A 22290-nucleotide genomic window follows, 5' to 3' on the forward strand; every position below is an offset into this window, starting at 1 on the left:
GTCTCAGCATTCTCGTTTGTAAAGCAGGGATATTATTACGTGATTCACAGTTTTATTGTGACCATTAGAAGTAGGGCACATGATATGCCAGGCATCATGCTTGGTGAAGGCAATAAGTAATGCAGCCAGGCGCTGTGGCTCACGCCTATGATTCCAGCACTTTCAGAGGCAGAGGCAGGAGGATCACTTGAGACCAGCCTGGGCAACATGATGAGAACCCCATCTTTACAAAAAATTAAAGTTAGCAGGGCGTGGTGGTACGTGCCTGTAGTTCCAGCTACTCAGGAGGTGGAGGTGGGAGGATTGCTTGAGCTCAGGAGGTCGAGGCTGCAGTGAGCTGTGATCATGCCACTGCACTCCAGCCTGGGTGACAGAGTAAGACTCAGTCTCAAAATAAATAAATACAAGGTTTTTGCAGAACAGTGAATGAGAAAATACACTGTTGTTATTTGTGGTGGAAGTGAATACTATATGGCCTGGTTTCCTGAAGGAACACTGCCTCCATTAAAACAAATGAGCAAACAAAATCCCTTTTCATGACTTCAGTTCTCTCAGGCCTGAGAGTAAAGTTTACATCATAGATGCTTAAAAACAATTCAGTTAGTAAAAGCATGTGACAAGATGAGATGATTTGTCTTCAACAAGGAGCTTCCTTCCATACTCACAAAAAGATGTGTGTCTTAACATAGTAAGGACATGGTTAAATTTAGTCTTATTTGGACCTAACTTCAGCCAATTAATCTGCTACTTAGAACTCTTTTACTCAAATGAAATTTGAGTAAAAAAAAAAAAAAAAAAAATTATTTTTTTGGCCAGGTGCAGTGTAAACCCAGCACTTTGGGAACCTGAGGTGGGTGGATCACCTGAGGTCAGGAGTTCGAGACCAGCCTCACCAACATTGAGAAACCGCGTCTCTCCTAAAAATACAAAATTAGCAGGCATGATGGCACATGCCTATAATCCCAGCTACTCAGGAGGCTGAGGCAGGAGAATCACTTGAACCTGGGAGGCGGAGGTTGCAGTGAGCTGAGATCGCACCATTGCATTCCAGCCTGGGCAACAAGAGCAAAACTCCATCTTAAAAAAAAAAAATTATTATAAGAATTTTCAAGTATATACAAAGCAGTGACACATTTTATAAACCCCCATGCACCATCACCCAGCTTCAACAACTACCAACATCTGTCTTTCAGACATGTTTTTAGTCTAAGTTTTCTCTTAATAAAGAGACTTGTTCTTTTTCTTTTCTTTTCTTTTCTTTTTTTTGTTTTTTGTTTGTTTGTTTGAGACAGAGCCTTGCTCTGTTGCCCAGGCTGGAGTGCGATGGCAAGATCTTGGCTCACTGCAACCTTCGCCTTGTGGGCTCAAGTGATTCTCCTGCCTCAGCTTCCCGAGTAGCTGGGACTACAGGTGCCCACCACCATGCCCAGCTAATTTTTGTATTTTTAGTAGAGATGGGGTTTCGCCATGTTGGCCAGGGTGGTCTCAAACTCCTGACCTCAGGTGATCCGCCCGCCTCAGCCTCCCAAAGTGCTGGGATTACAGGCGTGAGCCACCGTGCCTGGCCATAAAGAGATGTTTCTAAATTCTCCTGGGACAACAGTGAAGTTCTACCTTTCCTTCCTACTTTACCCAAGGAACCTGAAAATAAGGCTGCTTTCTGAAACTTAAACTACTAAGTCAATGATATTTAGAGCAGATGTAAGCAGCTGTCTAGACACAGAATGGCTTCCCAGGCTCGCAAGACTTGTCATGAAGCCCCCAGCACGTCAACAGAAAGCGTCCAAGCTAGAAGAGGCACTGGCTCACAGCAGCAGCCCGGAAAGGAAGTGTCTCAGGGACAGATCGTGACCATGCTCTGGAAGAGCTGTCCTGACCCGCTACTGTGAGCATTTGGTCTGCCTGACAGATTCCGTTGGTGAGAATGTTCCTAGGAATCATACAGTAAACTAACTTTATTCTGACTCCAAGCATCGTGTTCCATTGATGCTTGCTTTCCAAGGTGTTTTGCTGATTCACATCAACATGCAACCTGCTTGACAGAATACAGTGATGTTCTCACTGTAAATTCATCACCTGCTGCTGTGGTCTCATGTATCATCCCGTGTGCTGTTAGCTGAGGCCAGTGCTCCTGTGTCTCCTCAGCACCAGGGCACTGGCAAGAGTGCATGTCTGCACCTATAAAGATGATGGCCAGGTTCTGGGCAGGGTTAAATTCACCAAGGTAACTGCCATCCATCCCTCGATAGGCATTTTTTCTCCTACACACCCTCAGGTGTCTGCATATGCCACGTGTACCTGGCACCCTTGCTTACAAAGTTACCGAATTCCTGCCATGATACTGTGGGTCACCCTGCTTCATTCTCAGGTGTGGTGTCGGGTGGTTCCTGCCTGGGTGCCCGGTGTTGTTGGGCCCTCCCTCAGGTTATTGGTTTTTGTTTTGACATGTAATTCACATGCCATATGATTCACCCATTTAAGGTATATTCCCCTCAAGTTTATTGTGGAAAAAGGCCTTGTCTGACACTGCTCAGGAAGCTAAGACACAAAGCAGCCAGAGTGGCTGCCAGGGCTCACTGTGGCAGGGCAGCGGAGAGGCTGCTGGTGCCTCTGTAGCTGTTGGGTGCTCTTGCCTTGATGCTGTTTTCAGCTTTGGGTTGTAATTGGGTCCTACATGGGTCCTCTTCATCTCGTCTTGTTGGTGGCAGTGTTGCTTCCAGCGTTGGGGTGGGCAGAGTCACACACCAGAGGACCTCCTCCTGCTGTTTTCTCTGGACCTTGTTGATTATGTGTTTTGTGACCTTTGGCATATTGTACCTGTTCCAGGTGTACAGCCAGCTGGTTCTGGTTGATGTGTAATGGACAAAAGGTGCCCCTATTTAAAAAAAAAAAAATTTTTTTTTCTGCTTGTGGTCCCAGCTACTCAGGAGGCTGAGGTGGGAGGATCATTTGAGCCTAGGAGGCAAGGCTTCAGTGAGCCATGGTCCTGCCACTGCACTCCAGCTTGGGTGACAGAGGAAGACCCTATCTCAAAAACAATTATATAGGCCGGGCGCGGTGGCTCATACCTGTAATCCCAGCACTTTGGGAGGCCGAGATGGGCGGATCACCTGAGGTCAGGAGTTCAAGACCAGCCTGGCCAACATGGTGAAACCCCATTTCTACTAAAAATAAAAAATTAGCCAGGTGTGGTGGCGCATGCCTGTAATCCCAGCTACTTGGGAGGCTGAGGCAGGAGAACAGCTTGAACCTGGGAGGTGGAGTTTGCAGTTAGCCGAGATCATGCCTCTGCACTCCAGCCTGGGCAACAAGAGTGAAACTCTGTCTCAGAAAGAAAAAAAATTATCATAAAATCATTCGTTTTAAGTATATCATCCAAGGATTTTTAGCACCTTCTACAGAGCTGTGCAGCTATTGCCACAATCCAATTTTAGAACATTTTCATCATCACCTAAAGATCCCTTTACCCATCACTCCCCATTCCCACCCCCAGTACCAAGCAGCCACTCATCTACTTCCTGTGTCTATTGATTTGCCTTTTATGGACATACTGTACACTTTCATTCGTATGAAGTGTCTAGATAAGGTACATTCTAACAGGTGACTTTTCATGGTTAGCTTTTTTCAAATGATAGGGAATTTCCTGCTTCAGAAGATGCTTTTTCTGCTGTGCTACTTACCTGTGATCTATTGTGTGGGTGGGATTTCCTTGGAGGCATGTATGTGTTTGTTTGTTTTGCACAGTAGCAACCTTTTTTGTCCGTTGATTAGTGTTCTGTGGAACATCTGGTTTCATGCCCATCACTGTGACATATTTGGGGAGACGCAACAGAAGATATATCCCTAGTGGGTGAAATAAACCTAACAAACATGAAAACAACTAGCGAGGAGTCAATGACAACATCTAAGCAAGCGTTTGGCTGTGGGATCCTTTTATTGGAGACATGTTTATCAAGCACCCTGTGCCAGGCCCTGCGCAGGTTGGAATGCCCTTGTGCTGAGCAGGCAGAGGTGGGTGAAGGCCAGGGTTAGGGAGGGGTGATACCGTGATACAGGAGCAGACATGGAGCCACACAGCCAGGCTGTTTTCTTTTCAGGTTGCCTTCGATCCTTCCAGTGGAAAGGCTTATTTTGGTGCAGGTGTTGCTTCTAGCAATTGTTTCTCCGTTTCAAGAGAGCATACCAACCTTTTGCAAGAAGTGTTTCTGGCTGGAATTTTATAACATTGGCTTTTGTTTCCCTTTTACTAAAGTAGGGCCAGATTTGAGGGCGCCTTGAAACCCAGGCCCATCTTGGTGTGCCCAAATAGGAGCTGTAACAAGCCCTGGCGCAGGGGTAGGACCTGTGTTGTCTTTGGAGCCATGGGCTGGGCTGCAGGCACTCAAGTTGAGAAGCTTCCTTCTGAGGCTCTTGCAGTAATTTGAGTGTCCTGTGGCCTGCCTGGGCAGAGAGTGGACAGGAAAGGTCAGGAAAAGTGCATGTGAGGACTACCGAGGGCGCTGATAGCGCCTCTCCTTCCCAGCCTCACTTCTCTGGCTCTGACCTTTCAGCCCTAAGCTCCCCTTGGCCCTGTGGGATGGGGCAGCATCCAGAAGGGTCTTGGAGTCAGATTTTGTTTTTTTTTTTTTTTTAGTCATGTTTCCGTTGGGCGTGGTGGCTCGTGCCTGTGATCCCAGCACTTTGGGAGGCCGAGGCAGGCGGATTGCCTAAGCTCAGAGTTGAAGACCCGCCTGGGCAACATGGTGAAACTCCATCTGTACTAAAAGTACAGGAAAAAAAAGCCCAGCATGGTGGCGCACGCCTGTAGTTCCAGTTGCTTAGGAGGGTGAGGCAAAAGAATCGTTTGAACCTGGGAGGCAGAGGTTGCAGTGAGCTGAGATCGAGTCACCGCATTCCAGCCTGGCGATGGAGTGAGACTCTCTCTCCAAAATAAATAAATAAAGTCATGTTTCTACACTGGATGTGCATGTCTTCAATAATGGGGACACGGGACAAAACACACAAATGAAATACAGTTCAGTGGGTGGGTTGGTGTCTTTATTGCTGGGCGACGTGTTTCTACAAGGAAGGAAGCGCTGAGTGGGCCTGTTGACGATCTGGGCTTGGGAAACAGCTCACAGAGGAACTGCTGGAACTCAAGGCTCTGGTTCTCCTGGGGGATCCATGTACAGATCTGTGCGTGTCCTTCGTTGCCAGGATTGCCCTGCCAAGCTAACGGGGTTGTGCTTCGCATTTCAGACTTCTGCCTGGTGTCGAAGGTGGTGGGCAGATGCCGGGCCTCCATGCCTAGGTGGTGGTACAATGCCACTGATGGATCCTGCCAGCTGTTTGTGTATGGGGGCTGTGACGGAAACAGCAATAATTACCTGACCAAGGAGGAGTGCCTCAAGAAATGTGCCACTGTCACAGGTGAGACGGTAGTAGTTGGAGCTTTGTTTTTTTTCTTTTTTCTTTTTTTTTGAGATGGAGTCTTGCTCTGTCGCCCAGGCTGGAGTGCAGTGGCACGATCTCGGCTTACTGCAAGCTCCACCTCCTGGGTTCACGCCATGCTCCTGCTTCAGCCTCCTGAGTAGCTGGGACTACAGGTGCCTGCCATCAACGCCCAACTAATTTTTTGTGTTTTTAGTAGAGACATGGTTTCACCTTGTTAGCCAGGATGGTCTCGATCTCCTGACCTTGTGATCTGCCTATCTCAGCCTCCCAAAGTGCTAGGATTACAGGCATGAGCCACTGTGCCCAGCCCCTGCTCTTTTTTTAGACAGGGTCTCACTGCAGCCTCCACCTCCTGGGCTCAAGCAGATCCTCCCACCTCAGCCTCCTGAGTAGTTGGGACTACAGGCACACACCATCACACCTTGCTCATTTTGAAATTTTTTATAGAGGTGGGGGTCTCCCTATGTTACAGGCTGGTCTTGAACTCTTGGCCTCAAGTGATCCTCCCACCTGGGCCTTCCAAAGGGCTGAGATTATAGGTGTGAGCCACCATGCCCAGCCAGATTTTGCTCTTTAGAGACAATTTATTAACTGGAATATGGATACTTTCCTCTCTTTATTAGTTCTTGACAGTGGAATCTGGGTGACATTTTAAAAAGCAGAAGAAACAGGCACCGTGTGAATGTCCTGGTGGCCGTACAGTGGTTTCACAGCAGACCCTCATTCCTCCTCTTCCCAGAAAGGCAGCAAAACAATAGGGCAGAGCTGGGGCCAGCATGACCCAGCTTCCTTAGTGCAAACTTCAGAGCAGACTGATGAGGAAGTAGCCTTGCCTTCTTGAGCAGAGGCTTTTTGATCCACTCCGACAGGGCTGCCCCTCTTGTTCCCTGGGTATTTGGGTTATTTTATTTTATTTTGAGACAGAGTCTTGCTGTGTCGCCCAAGCTGGAGTGCAGTGGAGCAATCTCGGCTCACTGCAACCTCAGCCTCCTGAGTAGCTGGGATTCCAGGTGTCCACCACCACGCCTGGCTAATTTTTGTATTTTTAGTAGAGATGGGGTTTCGCCATGTTGGCCAAGCTGGTCTCGAACTCCTGGCCTCAAGTGATCTGCCTGCCTTAGCCTTGCAAAGTGCTCGGATTACAGGTGTAAGCCACCGCACCTGGCTGCTATTTGGGTTATTTTTAATTGTGGGACAAGTGACTTGAATAGCTCACCCAGCCAAGTTACGGGTCAAGTTAAAACAAACATACGTCCTGGAATCCATCCTCTTTGCGGCCCTCACCTGCGAGGAGTTCTGTGGAATCAAGGTAATTTTGACCCTGACAACCTCAGTTTAAATTAAAACCTAAACCTCCCAGCAGCATGCCCTGGCTCTCAGCTGAGTGAGAAGGACTTCCTGAGAGCTGGTGGTGATGAGACATTGGCCCTTTGGGGCTGCTCCATCCCGAGTGTTCCAGAGACCCGAGGGTTTGGCCATCCAAATCCTGTGTTAAAGATTTTCACTTTTTTCTTTTTTTCTCGCTCAGTCGCCTACCAGGCTAGAGTGCAGTGGTGTGATCTTGGCTCACTGCAACCTCCGCCTCCTGGGTTCAAGTGATTCTCGCGCCTCAGCTTCTCAAGTAGCTGGGACTACAGGCACGTGCCTCCACACCTGGCTAATTTTTGTGTATTTTGTAAAGATGGAGTTTCACCATGTTACCCAGGCTGGTCTCAAACTCTTGAGCTCAAGCAATCTGCCTGCCTCCCAAAGTGCTAGGATTACAGGCGTGAGCCACTGTGCCCAGCTAAACATTTCACTTTAACTGAAAAAACAAACAATTACACTGACCTTTAAGTAAAAAATAAATAAAAATATTTTCAGTGGCACTCTCCCTAACATGTTTTTTTGATGACTTGGCGTTGTCTCTGTGAGCCACCGTTGACCCAGTTACTGTATTTCTGTCATCAGCTGTGATTCATTATGAAGGAGGACTTGGGAGAAATATCTTTTGCTACCTTTTCTGAGCTATCCCAGTCAAGAGTTGCCTTTAGCAAATGTATCTGTCCATCCTGGCTGTTCGTTACCTCCTCAGGAAGGGAGTTGAAGGGTTGAGAACACAGGCAGTGGACAGTGAGCATAGCCAGGGGACATGAGTGGCTGTGTGTTCCTGGGAGGAGGCAGGTTAGCTGTCTCCCTAGAGTCTGGCCCCGCCTTGCCGGTCCAGAAAGCACATATTGGCATCTTACTGGATGCAATGTGTGTCTCTCGAGGCGCTCCCATGTGAGTCTGTAAAGAGCTAAACACTGCCAGGGCTGCTAGTGCCTGAGGTCCTTTGCTGGCATATTCTCTCCCAGGCAGGCAGGCTCTGTGGGAAGGCAAGTGAGAATGAGAATGCCAGTGTATTAATTCATCATGAGAACCAGGATCGCCCCGGGGAGCAGGCACTCGTGTCCCCGGGCCCATGCCTTTAGTCCGCATAGGCAAGTCTCTAGTCGAGTTGCCAGAAGACTGCTTGATGAAGAGAGAGGCAGAACGAGGGGAGCTGGTTTGCAAGGTGACCGTTTAATAGCATCAGGCTAGGCCAGGCCCGAGGATGCGGAGGAGCCAGGGTTCCCTCCATCTTTGACAAGGTGTGGGAGATAAACGCTGTGTAAAATTTATCATGTTGGCCGGGCTCACGCCTGTAATCCCAGCACTTTGGGAGGCCGAGGCGGGCAGATCAAGAGGTCAGGAGATTGAGACCATCCTGGCTAACACGGTGAAACCCTGTCTCTACTCAAAATACAAAAAAAAATTAGCCAGGCATAGTGGCGGGCGCCTATAGTCCCAGCTACTACAGAGGCTGAGGCAGCAGAATGGCGTGAACCCGGGAGGTAGAGCTTGCAGTGAGCCGAGATCGCGCCACTGCACTCCAGCCTGGGCGACAGAGCGAGACTCCGTTTCAAAAAAAAAAATTTATCATGTTAACCTTTAAAAAAGGTGTTGTGTTTTGTTTTGTTTTTCTCCCCCCAAAGAGATGAGGTCTTTTTATGTTGCCCAAGCTGGTCTCAAACTCCTGGCCTCAAGTGATGCCCCCCACCCTTCACCCAGTGTAAGCATTGGTATTATAGTTGAATTAGTTAGATGAGTTGATACAGTTAAGCAATTATTTGGCCCTGGAAGTCACTGTGTTTTGATTGTTTGAGACGGAGTTTCGCTCTTGTTGCCCAGGCTGGAGCGCAATGGTCAATGGTGCGATCTTGGCTCACCACAACCTCTGCCTCCCGGGTTCAAGCGATTCTCCTTCCTCAGCCACCCGAGTAGCTGGGATTACAGGCATTTGCCATCACGCCTGGCTAATTTTTTGGGTTTTTTTGTTTGTTTGTTTTTTGAGATGGAGTCGCACTCTGTCGTCCAGGCTGGAGTGCAGTGGTGCGATTTTGGCTCACTGCAACCTCCGCCTCCCCAGTTCAAGCAATTCTCCTGTCTCAGCCTCTGGAGTAGCTGGGACTACAGGCGCGTGCCACCACACCCGGCTAATTTTTTGTATTTTTAGTAGAGACAGGGTTTCGCAGTGTCGGCCAGGATGGTCTCGATCCCTGACCTCATGATCTGCCCACCCTGGCCTCCCAAAGTGCTGGGATTACAGGCATGAGCCACTGAATCCGGCCCTAACTTTTGTATTTTTAATAGGTTTTGTCATGTTGGCCAGGCTGGTCTCAAACTCCTGACCTCAGGTGATCCACCCGCCTTGGCCTCCCAAAGTACTGGAATTACAGGCATGAGCCACCACACCCGGCCAAGTCACTGTCTTTTTAAGGTCACTTTGCACATCTCTGCTCTGATTCCCTGCAAGTTAATCTTAAGTTTCCTCTTCGGGAGGCAGTCTTGGTTCCTTATTTCCAAGTTGCGGTCTGGCATGCACATTGAAGGTCCCATGTAAAGGAGAAATGAATGCGCGGTGAGAGGCACACAGGGCCAGCTCCTTGTCCCCGGCAGTCTTGGAAGCACTCTTTCACTGTGCTGTTTCTTTGTCCCCTTGCAGAGAATGCCACGGGTGACCTGGCCACCAGCAGGAATGCAGCAGATTCCTCTGTCCCAAGTGGTAGGTTCTTAAAGAGACCCGCGATGGAGTGAGGCCACCGGATGGGTCATTGTGAAAGGACACTTGTCATTTGGGAACTGTCACAGGCTTTCCTCTCATGGTTCTGTTTACTCAAAATTGGCAAACCGGGGGCTCTGCCTGGGCTGCCAGCTTCTGGCTCCAGCATCCTTACATGGGGGAGTTTATACTGTCCAGCTGACACAGGGGCCGGGGATCCTGCAGCACTTCCTGGCTGGTCCCCATCTCCTCCTGGAGGATGGGATGGAGGTGGCTGCTGCCCGTGAGGCTCAGGCCCCTCCTTGCTGTGCAGGCCTCCAGCTGCTCTGCTGACCCCACTCCCCGCCCACCCTCCTGTCTGCCTGTTCTGTCTCCTCTGCTTCCTTTGCTCCCTGTTGCCATCACTCTCCCCTGCCCTGTGGGCATCCTCTGTCCTATGCCACCCCCGCCTCCCCGCCACTGCAGTGCGTGATCTCAAGATGTGTGTTAGCTTGCTTTGTAGTGCTGGCGGCTGCTGCCCCATTCCTCCTTTATGGTTTAAGGACTCTGCATCGGGCGCCTGGGGTGAGTGGTCCCGATGCACTACCAGGTAGCAAATGCACCCTCGGGGCAGGCCTCAGGCCATGGACTCTGGGAGGCTGCTGTGGAGGGGCGACTGCATCGCACCCCTGCTGGAGGATGGGACTCCCCTGGCAACTGCCACCCACCGAGTGCACCATAGCTCAGCAGCTGTTGGGCTGGCTGGCTTGTAGAATGCTGGGGCGTTAGGGTGGTCACTTTCCAGCTTTGCTAGGCCTGGAGTCCTATGCCTGTCCTGGCGTTGCTCTGCCTGGCTCCCTGTTTATCCTCTGCTAGCCCCCCCATACGCCAGCTCTGGTTTCCATCCTGTTGGAGAGGAACATGTCCCCCTCACTGTATTAGAAAGTGTGACTAAGACCGTGTTCCCTATAATATTATTTGCTGTGGTGGGCTTGGTTTCTATAGGAACCCTGAGGTGGCGGCAGGGCCGCCTCATCCAGCACTCTGTGTGTGCGTAGAGCCCATTAGGGCTGGGGTGACGTGGCAGAGCCAGCCATGGAAGGGGCTACACACCCCTTCTTAAAGGCATGGTGTGCACACTTCTTAGTGGGCCCTTCCAGACCCAGCCCCAGCTAGGCCTGTGTCCTGTGTCCGGCCCAGCCTCCCTAACACAGATGTTTGTGTTTCAGCTCCCAGAAGGCAGGATTCTGAAGACCACTCCAGCGATATGTTCAACTATGAAGGTAAAACTACAAAGAGGCCAGGCGCAGTGGCTCACACCTGTAATCCCAGCACTTTGGGAGGCTGAGGTGGATCACGAGGTCAGGATATCGAGACCATCCTAACATGATGAAACCCCGTCTCTACTAAAAATACAAAAAATTAGCTGGGCATAGTGGCATGCACCTGTAGTCCCAGCTACTCGGGAGGCTGAGGCAGGAGAATTGCTTGAACCTGGGAGGCGGAGGTTGCAATGAGCCAAGATTGCACCACTGCACTCCAGCCTGGGCAACAGAGTGAGACTCTGTCTCAAAAAAAAAAAAAAAAAAAACTCCGAAGAAACTTATATGTGGGGCAAAACACATATTCTTAGTTGGGTATTGAGAGACACTTGCGGATTTCCACTGAGGAAGTTGTAGAGCAGGGCTTTCCCCTCCCCAGGTGGTGGCAGCCCCCTGGGGTTGGGGTCAAGGTGACAGGCCCCACGTGGATGCCGCCACCAGTGGGAAGGAGGCTGAGCCTGTGGAGACGTGCTTTAGAGGCGCAGCCTGGCACGTGGCTCTGGAATTTACATTGTCCCTGCACCTCTCACCAGTGGCTTGGCTGTGGGCAAGTGACTGTCGCCCCGCCTCAGAGTTCCCATGTATAAAATGAAGGGTCCCAGATAGGTCTCATAGAGACTCAGCCAGTGCATGTAAAAGGCCTAGAACAGGGCTTGGCAGAGAGCAGTCTTCAAAGCTCCGAAGCCGTCACCTGGACCCATGGAGCAGCGTGTCAGAGCCGCTGCACTGGCCTTGGGTGTAATTTACAGGCTTCTCTACCAGAGAGATGTTTCTCCATCTGGTGGAGCTGTGAGCCTCCTCAGGCACGTTCTGGCTGGCTTCCCCTCCTTGCGGGCCCTACTAATTTGTATTCCTTGGGCTGTCTTACTCCTAGAATACTGCGCCGCCAAGGCAGTCACTGGGCCTTGCCGTGCGTCCTTCCCACGCTGGTACTTTGACGTGGAGAGGAACTCCTGCAATAACTTCATCTATGGAGGCTGCCGGGGCAATAAGAACAGCTACCGCTCCGAGGAGGCCTGCATGCTCCGCTGCTTCCGTGAGTCTGCGGCCCCTTAGCCCAGGAAGCCCCGCCCTTGAGGACCCTGGTCCATCTCCCCATCCCTAAAATATGAAGGCCTTGGAAATGCTGTTCTTGGGCCCACCAGGGTGGCAAGGCCTCTAAGCCCCAGAAAAGCTGGAAGAAAGTCCCTCAGAAAGACCTGCCCGTGGAGGCCCTGGCTGAGGGGATCCCCTGCGGCAGCTCTGTGGAATGGGGGCTGTGAGCTGACCTCAGGCCGTGTGTTCTCTTCCAGGCCAGCAGGAGAATCCTCCCCTGCCCCTTGGCTCAAAGGGTAAGTAGCCCCTTACCCTCCTTCTGCCATCAGCCTGCCTCCTCCCTTCTTTGACTGAGCTCAGCCCTGCCCAGCTGTGGTTTACATTATCCTTCACTGTGAACATCATCTTGGCAGAAAGTCATGTTTCTGCGTGAGAATGGCGAGGTGGTGGTTTGTCCCACCATTCAGTGTACACAGTTGGGGCTGGAGTGAATCAGTCACAAGGCAGGCCCTGCCCAGGCGGCGTGGGTGACTGGGGATGAGGTCTTCCTGTTGGGCGTTTGAGGACTGCTGCACACGGGCCTGAGGCTGGCCTGAGGTGTGGAGGGAGCGCTGCTGTGTGGGGCATAAGAGTTGGTCACGGGTGACAGGACGGAGGACCACGGGCCAGGGTGTTTCCCAACACAGTCTGGCCTGAGCAGGAGGCCAGGCCTCTGGCCTGTGTTTGTGAGCCTGAGTTGCAGGTGATAATGTTGGCACAAAAGACCTGCCATGCCAGTCTGGCCTCTTTCTCCACCTGTTTCCCTGTGAAGGAGCCAGGACCTGGCCTGTGAGTCTGTCCAGTTCTAGCAGTGAAGCCTGGTTTGCCAGGCACAGGGCTGGGAAGCAAGCAGTCCGGGTCTGGAGGGTGGCCCCAAAAAGGCCAACTCTGTAGCTCTACAGCCACATGGGGGAGGCTGCCACAGGTCACACTCCTTAGCTGGATCCCCTCCTGAAGAAAAGCATCTGAGCTGACCAGCGAGACTGCAGTGGGGTAGACACTATTACATTTGCTGGCACCGCTCTGAGTACCCCCTCGCTTCCACGCTGACTTCATCCCGCAGCAGCTCTCAGCCCTCCCAGCCCCTGCAGGGCCACGTCTTTCTCTATTGCCGGTCAGCGTGTGTGTGCACAAAGCCCCTAAGGTTTCATGTGTACACACCGGTGCTAAGTGTTTTTTACACCCTTGTGCATCTCTCGACCTGGGGCTCCTGTGCAGGTTGCCCCGAGAGTTGAGTTTTTAGTTCAAAAAGAAGGAACACAGATGACTACTCTGCTGGCATGCACGTAGCATGGCGCCTCCTTTTTTTGGGGAATCTCCTTGGTGGCATCTCTGGCAGGCTGTGTCCTCTCCAGCTGCAGTTCTGTACCGTCTCTGGGTTGGGGAGGGGCATTTGGTCCTCAGGCTGAGCCCACCTGGATACCCCAGGCCCTTGGTGAGCGCCACTCTGGCTGCAACTCCCCTTGCCTGGCCCGTCCTGAGGCCCCTCTCTTGTCCTCAGTGGTGGTTCTGGCGGGGCTGTTCGTGATGGTGTTGATACTCTTCCTGGGAGCCTCCATGGTCTACCTGATCCGGGTGGCACGGAGGAACCAGGAGCGTGCCCTGCGCACCGTCTGGAGCTCCGGAGATGACAAGGAGCAGCTGGTGAAGAACACATATGTCCTGTGACTGCCCTGTCGCCAAGAGGACTGGGGATGGGAGGGGAGACTATGTACGAGCTTTTTTTAAATAGAGTGATTGACTTGGATTTGAGCGATCATTAGGGCTGAGGTCTGTTTCTCTGGGAGGTAGGACGGCTGCTTCCTGGTCTGGTGGGGATGGGTTTGCTTTGGAAATCCTCTAGGAGGCTCCTCACATGGCCTGCGGTCTGGCAGCAGCCCCGAGTTGTTTCCTCGCTGATGGATTTCTTTGCTCCAGGTAGAGTTTTCTTTGCTTATGTTGAATTCCATTGCCTCTTTTCTCATCACAAAAGTCATGTTAGAATCGTTTCTTTTGTTTGTCTGATTTATGGTTTTTTTAAAGTATAAACAAAAGTTTTTTATTAGCATTCTGAAAGAAGGAAAGTAAAATGTACAAGTTTAATAAAAAGGGGCCTTCCCCTTTAAAATAAATTTCAGCATGTGCTTTCTTTATGGGAGTCCTAATTTCAACCCTACCAAAATGATCACAAGACACTATCTGAGGTGTCCCATTCTAGAAATAGACCCCTCAAAATAGCGTCTTTCAGATCTTTTTGAATGAATCCACAAGATGAAATAAATGTCCTATTACTGAGTGCCCGTGAACTTTCGCCAAACCACTTAGCCTCACCACCTGTGAACGCTGATATTTTATTACTCTATTTCACTTTTTAAAACTTCTGGCTACAACCCTCTGAACTGATCTTGATGTCCCACTATAGACTGTAGCCCACACCTTGAAGCACTGCCCTCGAGGGCACAGGAGGGGCGCGTGCTGTCCAGGGAGGACCAAGACCTTCCGGGGTTGGAGGGGCTTAACCGAGTCCTTGTGGTGTCCATGACGCTTCTCCTCTCGTGGTTCTGTGCTCTCTGCATCTTGAAGGGGTGGTGGGAGGGCGCTCTAGGTCAGGCCTTGCACTGCCTGCACTGGGCTTTTCTGTCAAGTCTCCCACACTCGCCTGTGTGGGAACGGGGACGGAGAACTGCCCAGCTGAATTTCGCCTCCAGGCCCAATCCTGCTGCCTCCTGTGGCTGTTCCTTTCCTGACACTAGACTCTAGAAGCCCCTTTCCTCCCCCCTCTATTCCAACAAGGAGGTATCTGGCATCTGGGCGCCCCATGAGGTCAGGCAGGCGGCTGGACTCTACCTGCCTCGGAGACACAGGAGGAGCAGCCAGGTGCAGTGCCACAGGCCAGACAGTGCTTTCGACTGCTTGGAACCAAAGAATGTCCATGTCTTTCCCTTGGCCCTTCCTAGAAATCCCTTAGGGCTTAAAAATCTCTTCCAGAAGCAAGTTGGGCAAATAGCTCATCTGCTTCTGCCCCGCCTCCCTCACCCACAGCAGATGCTGCAAAGGGATCCTGGTGTCCTCCCAGCTGATCCCCGCATGCCTCAGCCCGCTCTCCAGTGGTCATTGCAGCTGGCTTGGGGTTGGTGAACAAGTGGAATCTACTTACCACGTCCCAGACAAATCAGACACACAGGGATCCGGGCGAGCCTGTGGTCCAGGGAAAGAGGGCCTGGGAGTTGGGCAGAGCCTCTCCACCTGCAGCGCTCTGGGTGCGGCCCCTAACCCCTGCAAGCCTGCAGAGTCCGCACATGCGCCTCTGCCCAGCAGGAGCCTTTCTCCACCAACTCCAATATGGACTGTCTCCTATCTCGGTCATGTTAAAAAAAAAAAAAAAATTGTGCCTTTGGACTTTTTTAAAAACTTGAGAATTGGCCAGGCACAGTGGCTCATGCCTGTAATCCCAGCACTTTGGGAGGCTGAGGCAGGTGGATCACCTGAGGTCAGGAGTTCCAGACCAGCCTGGCCAACATGGTGAAACCCCCTCTCTACTAAAAATACAAAAAATTAGCCGGGCGTGGTGGTGGGCGCCTGTAATCCCAGCTACTCGGGAGGCTGAGGCAGGAGAATCGCTTGAACCTGGGAGGCGGAGGTTGCAGTGAGCCGAGATCGCGCCATTGCACACCAGCCTGGGTGACAGAGCGAGACTCCTTTCAAAACAAAAAAACAACAAAAAAAACTTGAGAATCACTTAATTCTACCATAATAGGAAGTTAGATGAAGGGAATTCTCTGAAGCCCAGTTGAGCTTCTGTAGGTTTCTAATACAATGAGCCTTTATACGTTTCTAGTGCAGAAGCTGCTGCTCTGTGACCCACTTCTCCTGCCTAAACCTGCCCCTTTCTTCTCACGGCAAGGGAGGCCCCAGCCCCTCTGCTCCTGGCAGCTCAACTCCATCTGGGCCTCTGGACTCTCCAGGGCGACTGGTGGGCCTCACCGCAGCAGACACTCTTCAGGCTGCTGCCGCCGTGGCCCTTGAAGCTCAGCCATGTCATGTGTTCAATTCTCGGGGCATTTTACGGCCTGACGAAGGTCCTCTTTTTGTTGCAAAGGCCGCCCAACAGTGGGTCAGTGGCCTAGGCATTCAGTGGCCACTTCACATCCCTGTCTCCTTCGGGCTGCTGGCACCGTTGAGAGGTGGAATGGGCTTTATAAAAAATCAATTCATTGCTGGTCCGAGTGCAGTGGTGTGACAAGTAATTGATCACAACCAGTTACAGAGTTCTTTGTTCCTTCTGCTGCTTTACTTGACCAGCCTGAAAAACAATCAGCTCACCGAAAATCAGCTCAGAGCTTCTCACTCTCCCTTCTCCTGGTCCACAAACTTGAGGAAGGCAGACAGTGTGGCTGTCCCTAGAAAGGGTTTCCCTAGGCCATCTCCTGGGTAAAGATCAGGACAAAGGGCTTGGGGGTTATACAGACTCATAAACATTAGGGGCCGGTGCAGTGGCTCATGCCTATAATCCCAGCACTTTGGGAGGCTGAGGCAGGTTTATCACTTGAATCCAGAAGTTCGAGGCTAGCCTGGGCAACGTGACAAAACCCCATCTCTACAAAAAAACAAAAATTAGCCGGGCGTGGTGACGCATGGCTGTACTCCCAGCTACTCAGGAGGCTGAAGTGGGAGGATCGCTAGAGCCCAGGAGATCGAGGCTGCAGTGAGACATGATTGCACCACTGCACTCCAGCCAGGGCAACGGAGCAAGACCCTGTCTCAAAAAAATACAAATTGGGCACAGTGGCTCACACCTGTAATCCCAGCACTTTGGGAGGCTGAGGTGGGCCAATCACTTGAGGTCGGGAGTTAGAGACCAGCTTGGCCAACATGGTTGAAACCCCATCTCTACTAAAAATACAAAAATTAGCCAGGCATGGTGGCACACGCCTATAGTCCCAGCTACTCGGGAGGCTGAGGTAGAACTGCTGGAACCCAGGAGGCAGAGGTTGCAGTGGGCCGAGATCGCGCCATTACACTCCAGCCTGGGTGACAGAGCGAGACTCTGTCTCGAAAAAATAAATAAAAAACAGGCCGGGCGCAGTGGCTCGCGCCTGTAGTCCCAGCACTTTGGGAGGCCGAGGTGGGTGGCTAACACGGTGAAACCCCGTCTCTACTAAAAATACAAAAAATTAGCCGGGTGTGGTGGTGGGCGCCTGTGGTCCCAGCTACTCGGGAGGCTGAGGCAGGAGAATGGTGTGAACCCGGGAGGTGGAGCTTGCAGTGAGCCAAGATCATGCCACTGCACTCCAGCCTGGGTGACAGAGCAAGACTCCGTCTCAAAAATAAAATAAATAAATAACAAATAAATAAAAATTAGGAATTCTACCCTTATCATTCCTGGGTATGTGTGCCTCTTTCTTCCCACAGCATCAAGCCCAGGCCTGCTTGACGGGTGCAGCCTCCAGGGGGCAGGCCCACCAGAATGGGACCTATGGGGCTTGGCCTTAGTTCAGGTTCTGCCCTTGGGACTCTCCTGGACTCACTCGTCTAGGTCCCGAAGACAGTGGCCACTTGGTCGAGTGTCCTTTTTGCCAAGTCTCCCTACAGTGTCCCACATCAGACAACGCGAGGGAAATCATAAGTCTCTCAATTTGTAAAAATGCCCATGTTCCATTCACATCTGACTCTTCCAGAAACAAGTCTGGGTGTCAGTAGATGTTGAAAGAAGTGAAGCGGTACTTCCTGGGGTGGGATACAGACTGATTTCATGTCCTTGGAGGGAGACCAATAACCTGGCACCTGAGGAGGGAACACCTTAGACCCCAGGAGTGGAGGGGAGAGGGGTGGGGAGGGTGCAATCAGTCCTCCCTCTGGCCTCCAGACCCAGCACCGCTGCTTGGCCAGACTGTCACCTGGTCCTCCAAAGTCCAGCAGCATCTGCAGCTGCTATTCTGACCCACTATAAAAACACACCTGTAAGCCGGGCGCAGTGGCTCATGCTTGTAATCCCAGCATTTTGGGAAGCCCAGCACTTTGGGAAGCCAAGGCGGGCAGATCACTTGAAGTCAGGAGTTCCAGACCAGCCTGGCCAACACAGTGAAACCCCATCTCTACTAAAAATACAAAAATTAGCCTGGCGTGGTGGCGCATGCCTGTTGTCCCAGCTACTCGGGAGGCAGAGGCACGACAATCGCTTGAACCTGGGAGGCGGAGGTTGCAGCGAGCAGAGATTGTACCACTGGCACTCCAGCCTGGGCGACAGAGTGGGACTCTGTCAAAAAAAAAAGAAAGAAAGAAAAACCCCACACTTGTAGACATGGCCAGTCTAAAGCCATTCTGCACCTGAAGCCATCAATGGCAGCTCCTGAATGTGGGGCCCCCTCCCCCAACACACAAGATGTTTCTAAATGTAGGGACAGGCCCAGCCTTGTTCCAGTCTGGCTGGTACAAAATCATAGGCTTCTGATGCCCAAGGAGCTCTGAGCTCTACCCCATGTAGTCACTGAGCCTGCAGCTCAGTAGCACTGCCCATGGGGCTTAACTGAACCAATGCTGTGGTGTTCCAAGTGACGTTTCCCAATTCCTGCCTGGGCAGGATTACTCACGCCTGTAATCCCAGCACTTTGGGAGGCTGAGATGGAAAAATCGTTTGATCCTGGGAGGTCAAGGCTGCAGTGAACCATGCTCACAATGCTATCACTGCATTCCAGCCTGGGCAACAGAGCAAGACCAGACCCCATCTCTAAAAACAAAAACAAAAAAAGTCCTGAGCTGGGCACCCTGGACCCCTCAGGTTGTGTGTTTGCGTGTGGAAAGGTGGCCCACAGAATGTCTCTCCTCTGGGGAGGAGGTTGCTTTTTGGGTTTGTAATGACAGGCAATGACACCAAAGATCAGCAGGTCAGACTTAACTCCCTTGTGTGAATCCTAGTGAAGTATTCCCAAACCTTTCTGGCACCAAGGACTGGTTTTGTGGAAGACAGTTCTTCTGCAGACCAGGGTGGTGGGGGGTAGGGGGTGGTTTCATGATGAAACTTCCGCCTCAGATCATCAGGCATTAGATTATCTCATAAGGAAGCCGGGCGCATTGGCTCACACCTGTAATCCCAGCACTTTGGGAGGCTGAGGTGGGTGGATCACTTGAGGTCAGGAGTTGGAGACCAGCCCGGCCAACATGGCGAAACCCCATCTCTACCAAAAATACAAAAATTAGTTGGGACACACCACCAGGCTCGGCTAATTTTTGTATTTTTAGTAGAGATGGGGTTTCGCCATGTTGGCCAAACTGGTCTCAAACTCCTGACCTCAAGTGATTGACCTGCCTTGGCCTCCCAAAGTGCTGGGATTACAGGCGTGAGCCACCGTGCCTGGCCTCCCTTGGTCATTTCTTAGGGTTGTGTTTGCAGCAAGCACGTTGAGGGGTGAGGACAGGCTGGGTATAGCCAGGCAGGTCCCCAAGCTTAGCATGCCTCTTTCGTAACAACCCACTCCCTGTGCAGGTGTCCGTCTGGGTCCCTGGCTCTGCCTCCACAGCCCAGGGGAATCCCACACATGGTGGCGTCTGTGCTGCTTCGTGCGAGCAGGAAAGCCTTTGTCTCTGACCCTGGAGTCTCGAGGCTTCTCCCAGCATTTTTGAAACAGTAAGAGGCTTACATACTAGCCTGTTAAGTGGAATCATATCAAATCCCAGACCCAGCAGTCAGCTGGGTGGAGGCCAAGCCTGGGCCTTTCCAGTTGGGTTGTCAGCCCCTTGGCACTTCCCACGGACGGTCCGTCGAGGTTTCCTGACGATCAGGATCCCAGAACATCAAGGACCAGAGCAAGACTGGCTGTGGTCAGAGGTTCCAGTCCAGAGCTTTCGTCTTCTGGGAAAGGAAACTGGGTCCCTGCATACTGTGTGCTTAAGGTCATCTGTCTCCCAAGATGTGGTTGATTTCAAAGAAAACATTCAGTAACAGGGATTATGGTGTTTACAGAACCAAGGCACTCTCTTCCTGTAAGCTTCAGGAAAGAAACCAAACCAGCCTTGCTGCAGCTGCTTTTCCAGTCCACCCATCAGCCCTTGGGCATGCAGGAGCGTGAGACCTGCCGGGAGGGCTAGACAGTGCCCTTCTTGGTCCCACACCATCTTGCCTTCCCAACGCAGTTAAACTGACATCCAGAAATCTTCCTAAATTGCAGAGATTAAGTAAAAGCTTTCAGGGTTAGAGTGTCCCTCGGAAGGATGGCTGCTGGTGAAATGTTAGAGAAGGGGTAAGCTGACCTAGCAGTGGATGACGTCAATACCGCTGCCAGCTGGGAGCACAGGTCTGTTTTTCCTACAGGGGAGAAGGCACTGTTTATACCCTCAAGGCATTTTAGGCAGAGATCATCAGGGAATAAACAGGAAAGGGCAGGCTGGGTGCAGTGGCTCATGCCTGTAATCCCAGCACTTTGGGAGGCCGAGGCAGGTGGATCACCTGAGGTCAGGAGTTCAACACCAGCCTGGGCAACATGAGGAAACGTTGTCTCTACTAAAAATACAAAAATTAGCCAGGCGAGGTGGCACATGCCTGTAATCCCAGCTACTCGGTAGGCTGAGGCAGGAGAATCACTTAAATCTGGGAGGCAGAGGTTGCAGTGAGCTGAGATCATGCCACTGCATTCCAGCCTGGGCGACAGAGCGAGACTCCGTCAAAGAAAATTAAAAAACAGGGCAGGTCAGAGCCATAAATGCCAAGGCAAGAACAACAGGGAAGTCCCACATGCCACCTGGGCCTGTTGCTACGTGAGGTGTGACCAGGGCCTGGGGAGGGCAAACATAAGCTACGGTCCCTGCGCCTGTTAGTCACGGTGGATGAGAACTGAATGGCAAGGCTGGATGCAGTGGCTCATGCCTGTAACCCCAGCATTTTGGGAGGCCAAGGAGGATCAATTGAGCCCAAGAATTCAAGACCAGCCTAGGCAACATAGTGAGACCCCATCTGTAAAAAAATGTATATATATATTTTTTGAGATGGGGTCTCACCCTGTCGCCCAGACTGGAGTGCAGTGGCGCAATCTTGGCTCACTACAACTTCCACCTCCCAGGCTCAAGCAATTCTCCTGCCTCAGCCTCCCAAGTAACTGGATTACAGGCACCTACCACTACGGCCTGGCTAATTTTTGTATTTTTAGTAGAGACAGGGTTTCACCATGTTGGTCAGGCTGGTCTCAAACTCCTGACCTCAGGTGATCCACCCGCCTCAGCCTCCCAAAGTGCTGGGATTACAGGTGTGAGCCACTGCGCCCAGCCCCGCAAAAATTTTTTATATGAGCCAAGCATAATGGTGCATGGCTGTAGTCCCACCTACTCAGGAGGCTGAGGTAGGAGGATCCCTTGAGCCCAGGAGGTTGAGGCTGCAGTGAGCTATGATCATACCACTGCACTCCAGCCTGGGTGGCAGAGCAAGACCCTGCCTCAAAAAAAAAAAAAAAAAAAAGGCTGGACTCGGTGGCTCATGCCTGTAATCCCAGCACTTTGGGAGGCCAGGGTGGGCAGATCACGAGGTCAGGACATCGAGACCATCCTGGCTAACACGGTGAAACCCCATCTCTACTAAAAATACAAAAAATTAGCTGGGCATGGTGGCATGGGCCTGTAATCTCAGCTACTTGGGAGGCTGAGGCAGGAGAATCACTTGAACCAGGGAGTTGGAGGTTGCATTGCAGTGAGCCAAGATCAGGCCACTGCACTCCAGCCTGGCGACAGAGCAAGACTCCGTCTCAAAAAAAAAAAAAAAATAGAAGAAGAAAACAAAAACTAACATTGATTGAGCATCAGTTTAACTTGTGCCAGGCAGGTTCTGTGCAAAACCATTTCCTAGATGAGATAAGTTTTCTTTTTTACAGAGGAGGAAACAGTAGTCCAGAGTGGCTAGCTGATTTGTCCACAAAGCAGTAAGTGGTAGAGCGACTGACCTCCAGGACCCAAACTTGCAGCCCCTGTGCCGGTGGTGCCTCGCCCCTAGCACAGTACCTGGCAGCAGGCGATGCCACCTGTTCACTAAGGCATGGCGAGCAGCACCTCTGAGTCACACCATTCTGGGTGCTGCACAAAGCAGATGAGTTCTCACCCTCATGGAATGCGCACTCTGCCTCGAGAGACGGACACTTTCTCTCATATGCTGCGTCCAGTTGCAGGCAAAGCCACAATCATTGCTCACCTCCCAGTCACACTCAGGGTAAAGAGCAAAGATCTTTGATTTACAAGTCCACGCCCGCCACCCGCCTCTCCTCCCGTCTCCCTCATCTGCCTCTCTCCTTCCACTCTCTCTGCCACTCTGACCTCAGCGCAGCTCCTCAGCCACAGGCACATTCCCGCCTCAGGGGCTTTTGCATTTGCTCTTCCCTCTTCCTCTATATGCTTGCATCACTTGCCTGCTTGTCTTCAGGTCTTTTTTTTTTTTGAGTCTTGCCCTGTTGCCCAGGCTGGAGT

General features: G+C 51.6%; 1 protein-coding gene across 1 annotated transcript in view; it reads left to right on the forward strand.

Annotated features, from left to right (window-relative positions):
* Window positions 1–13982, forward strand: part of SPINT2 (serine peptidase inhibitor, Kunitz type 2) — a 28393-nt gene extending 14411 nt beyond the window's left edge. Inside the window, exons 2-7 of the mRNA XM_002829153.6 lie at window positions 5239–5409; window positions 9440–9499; window positions 10705–10758; window positions 11672–11833; window positions 12090–12128; window positions 13373–13982. Coding sequence (XP_002829199.3) covers window positions 5239–5409; window positions 9440–9499; window positions 10705–10758; window positions 11672–11833; window positions 12090–12128; window positions 13373–13539 — 653 coding nt within the window. The 3' untranslated portion in view covers window positions 13540–13982. The remainder of the gene's footprint in view (window positions 1–5238; window positions 5410–9439; window positions 9500–10704; window positions 10759–11671; window positions 11834–12089; window positions 12129–13372) is intronic.
* Window positions 13983–22290: the final 8308 nt, after the last annotated feature.

The sequence above is a fragment of the Pongo abelii genome, chromosome 20 (assembly GCF_028885655.2).
Source record: "Pongo abelii isolate AG06213 chromosome 20, NHGRI_mPonAbe1-v2.0_pri, whole genome shotgun sequence".
Taxonomy (NCBI): Eukaryota; Metazoa; Chordata; class Mammalia; order Primates; family Hominidae; genus Pongo; species Pongo abelii.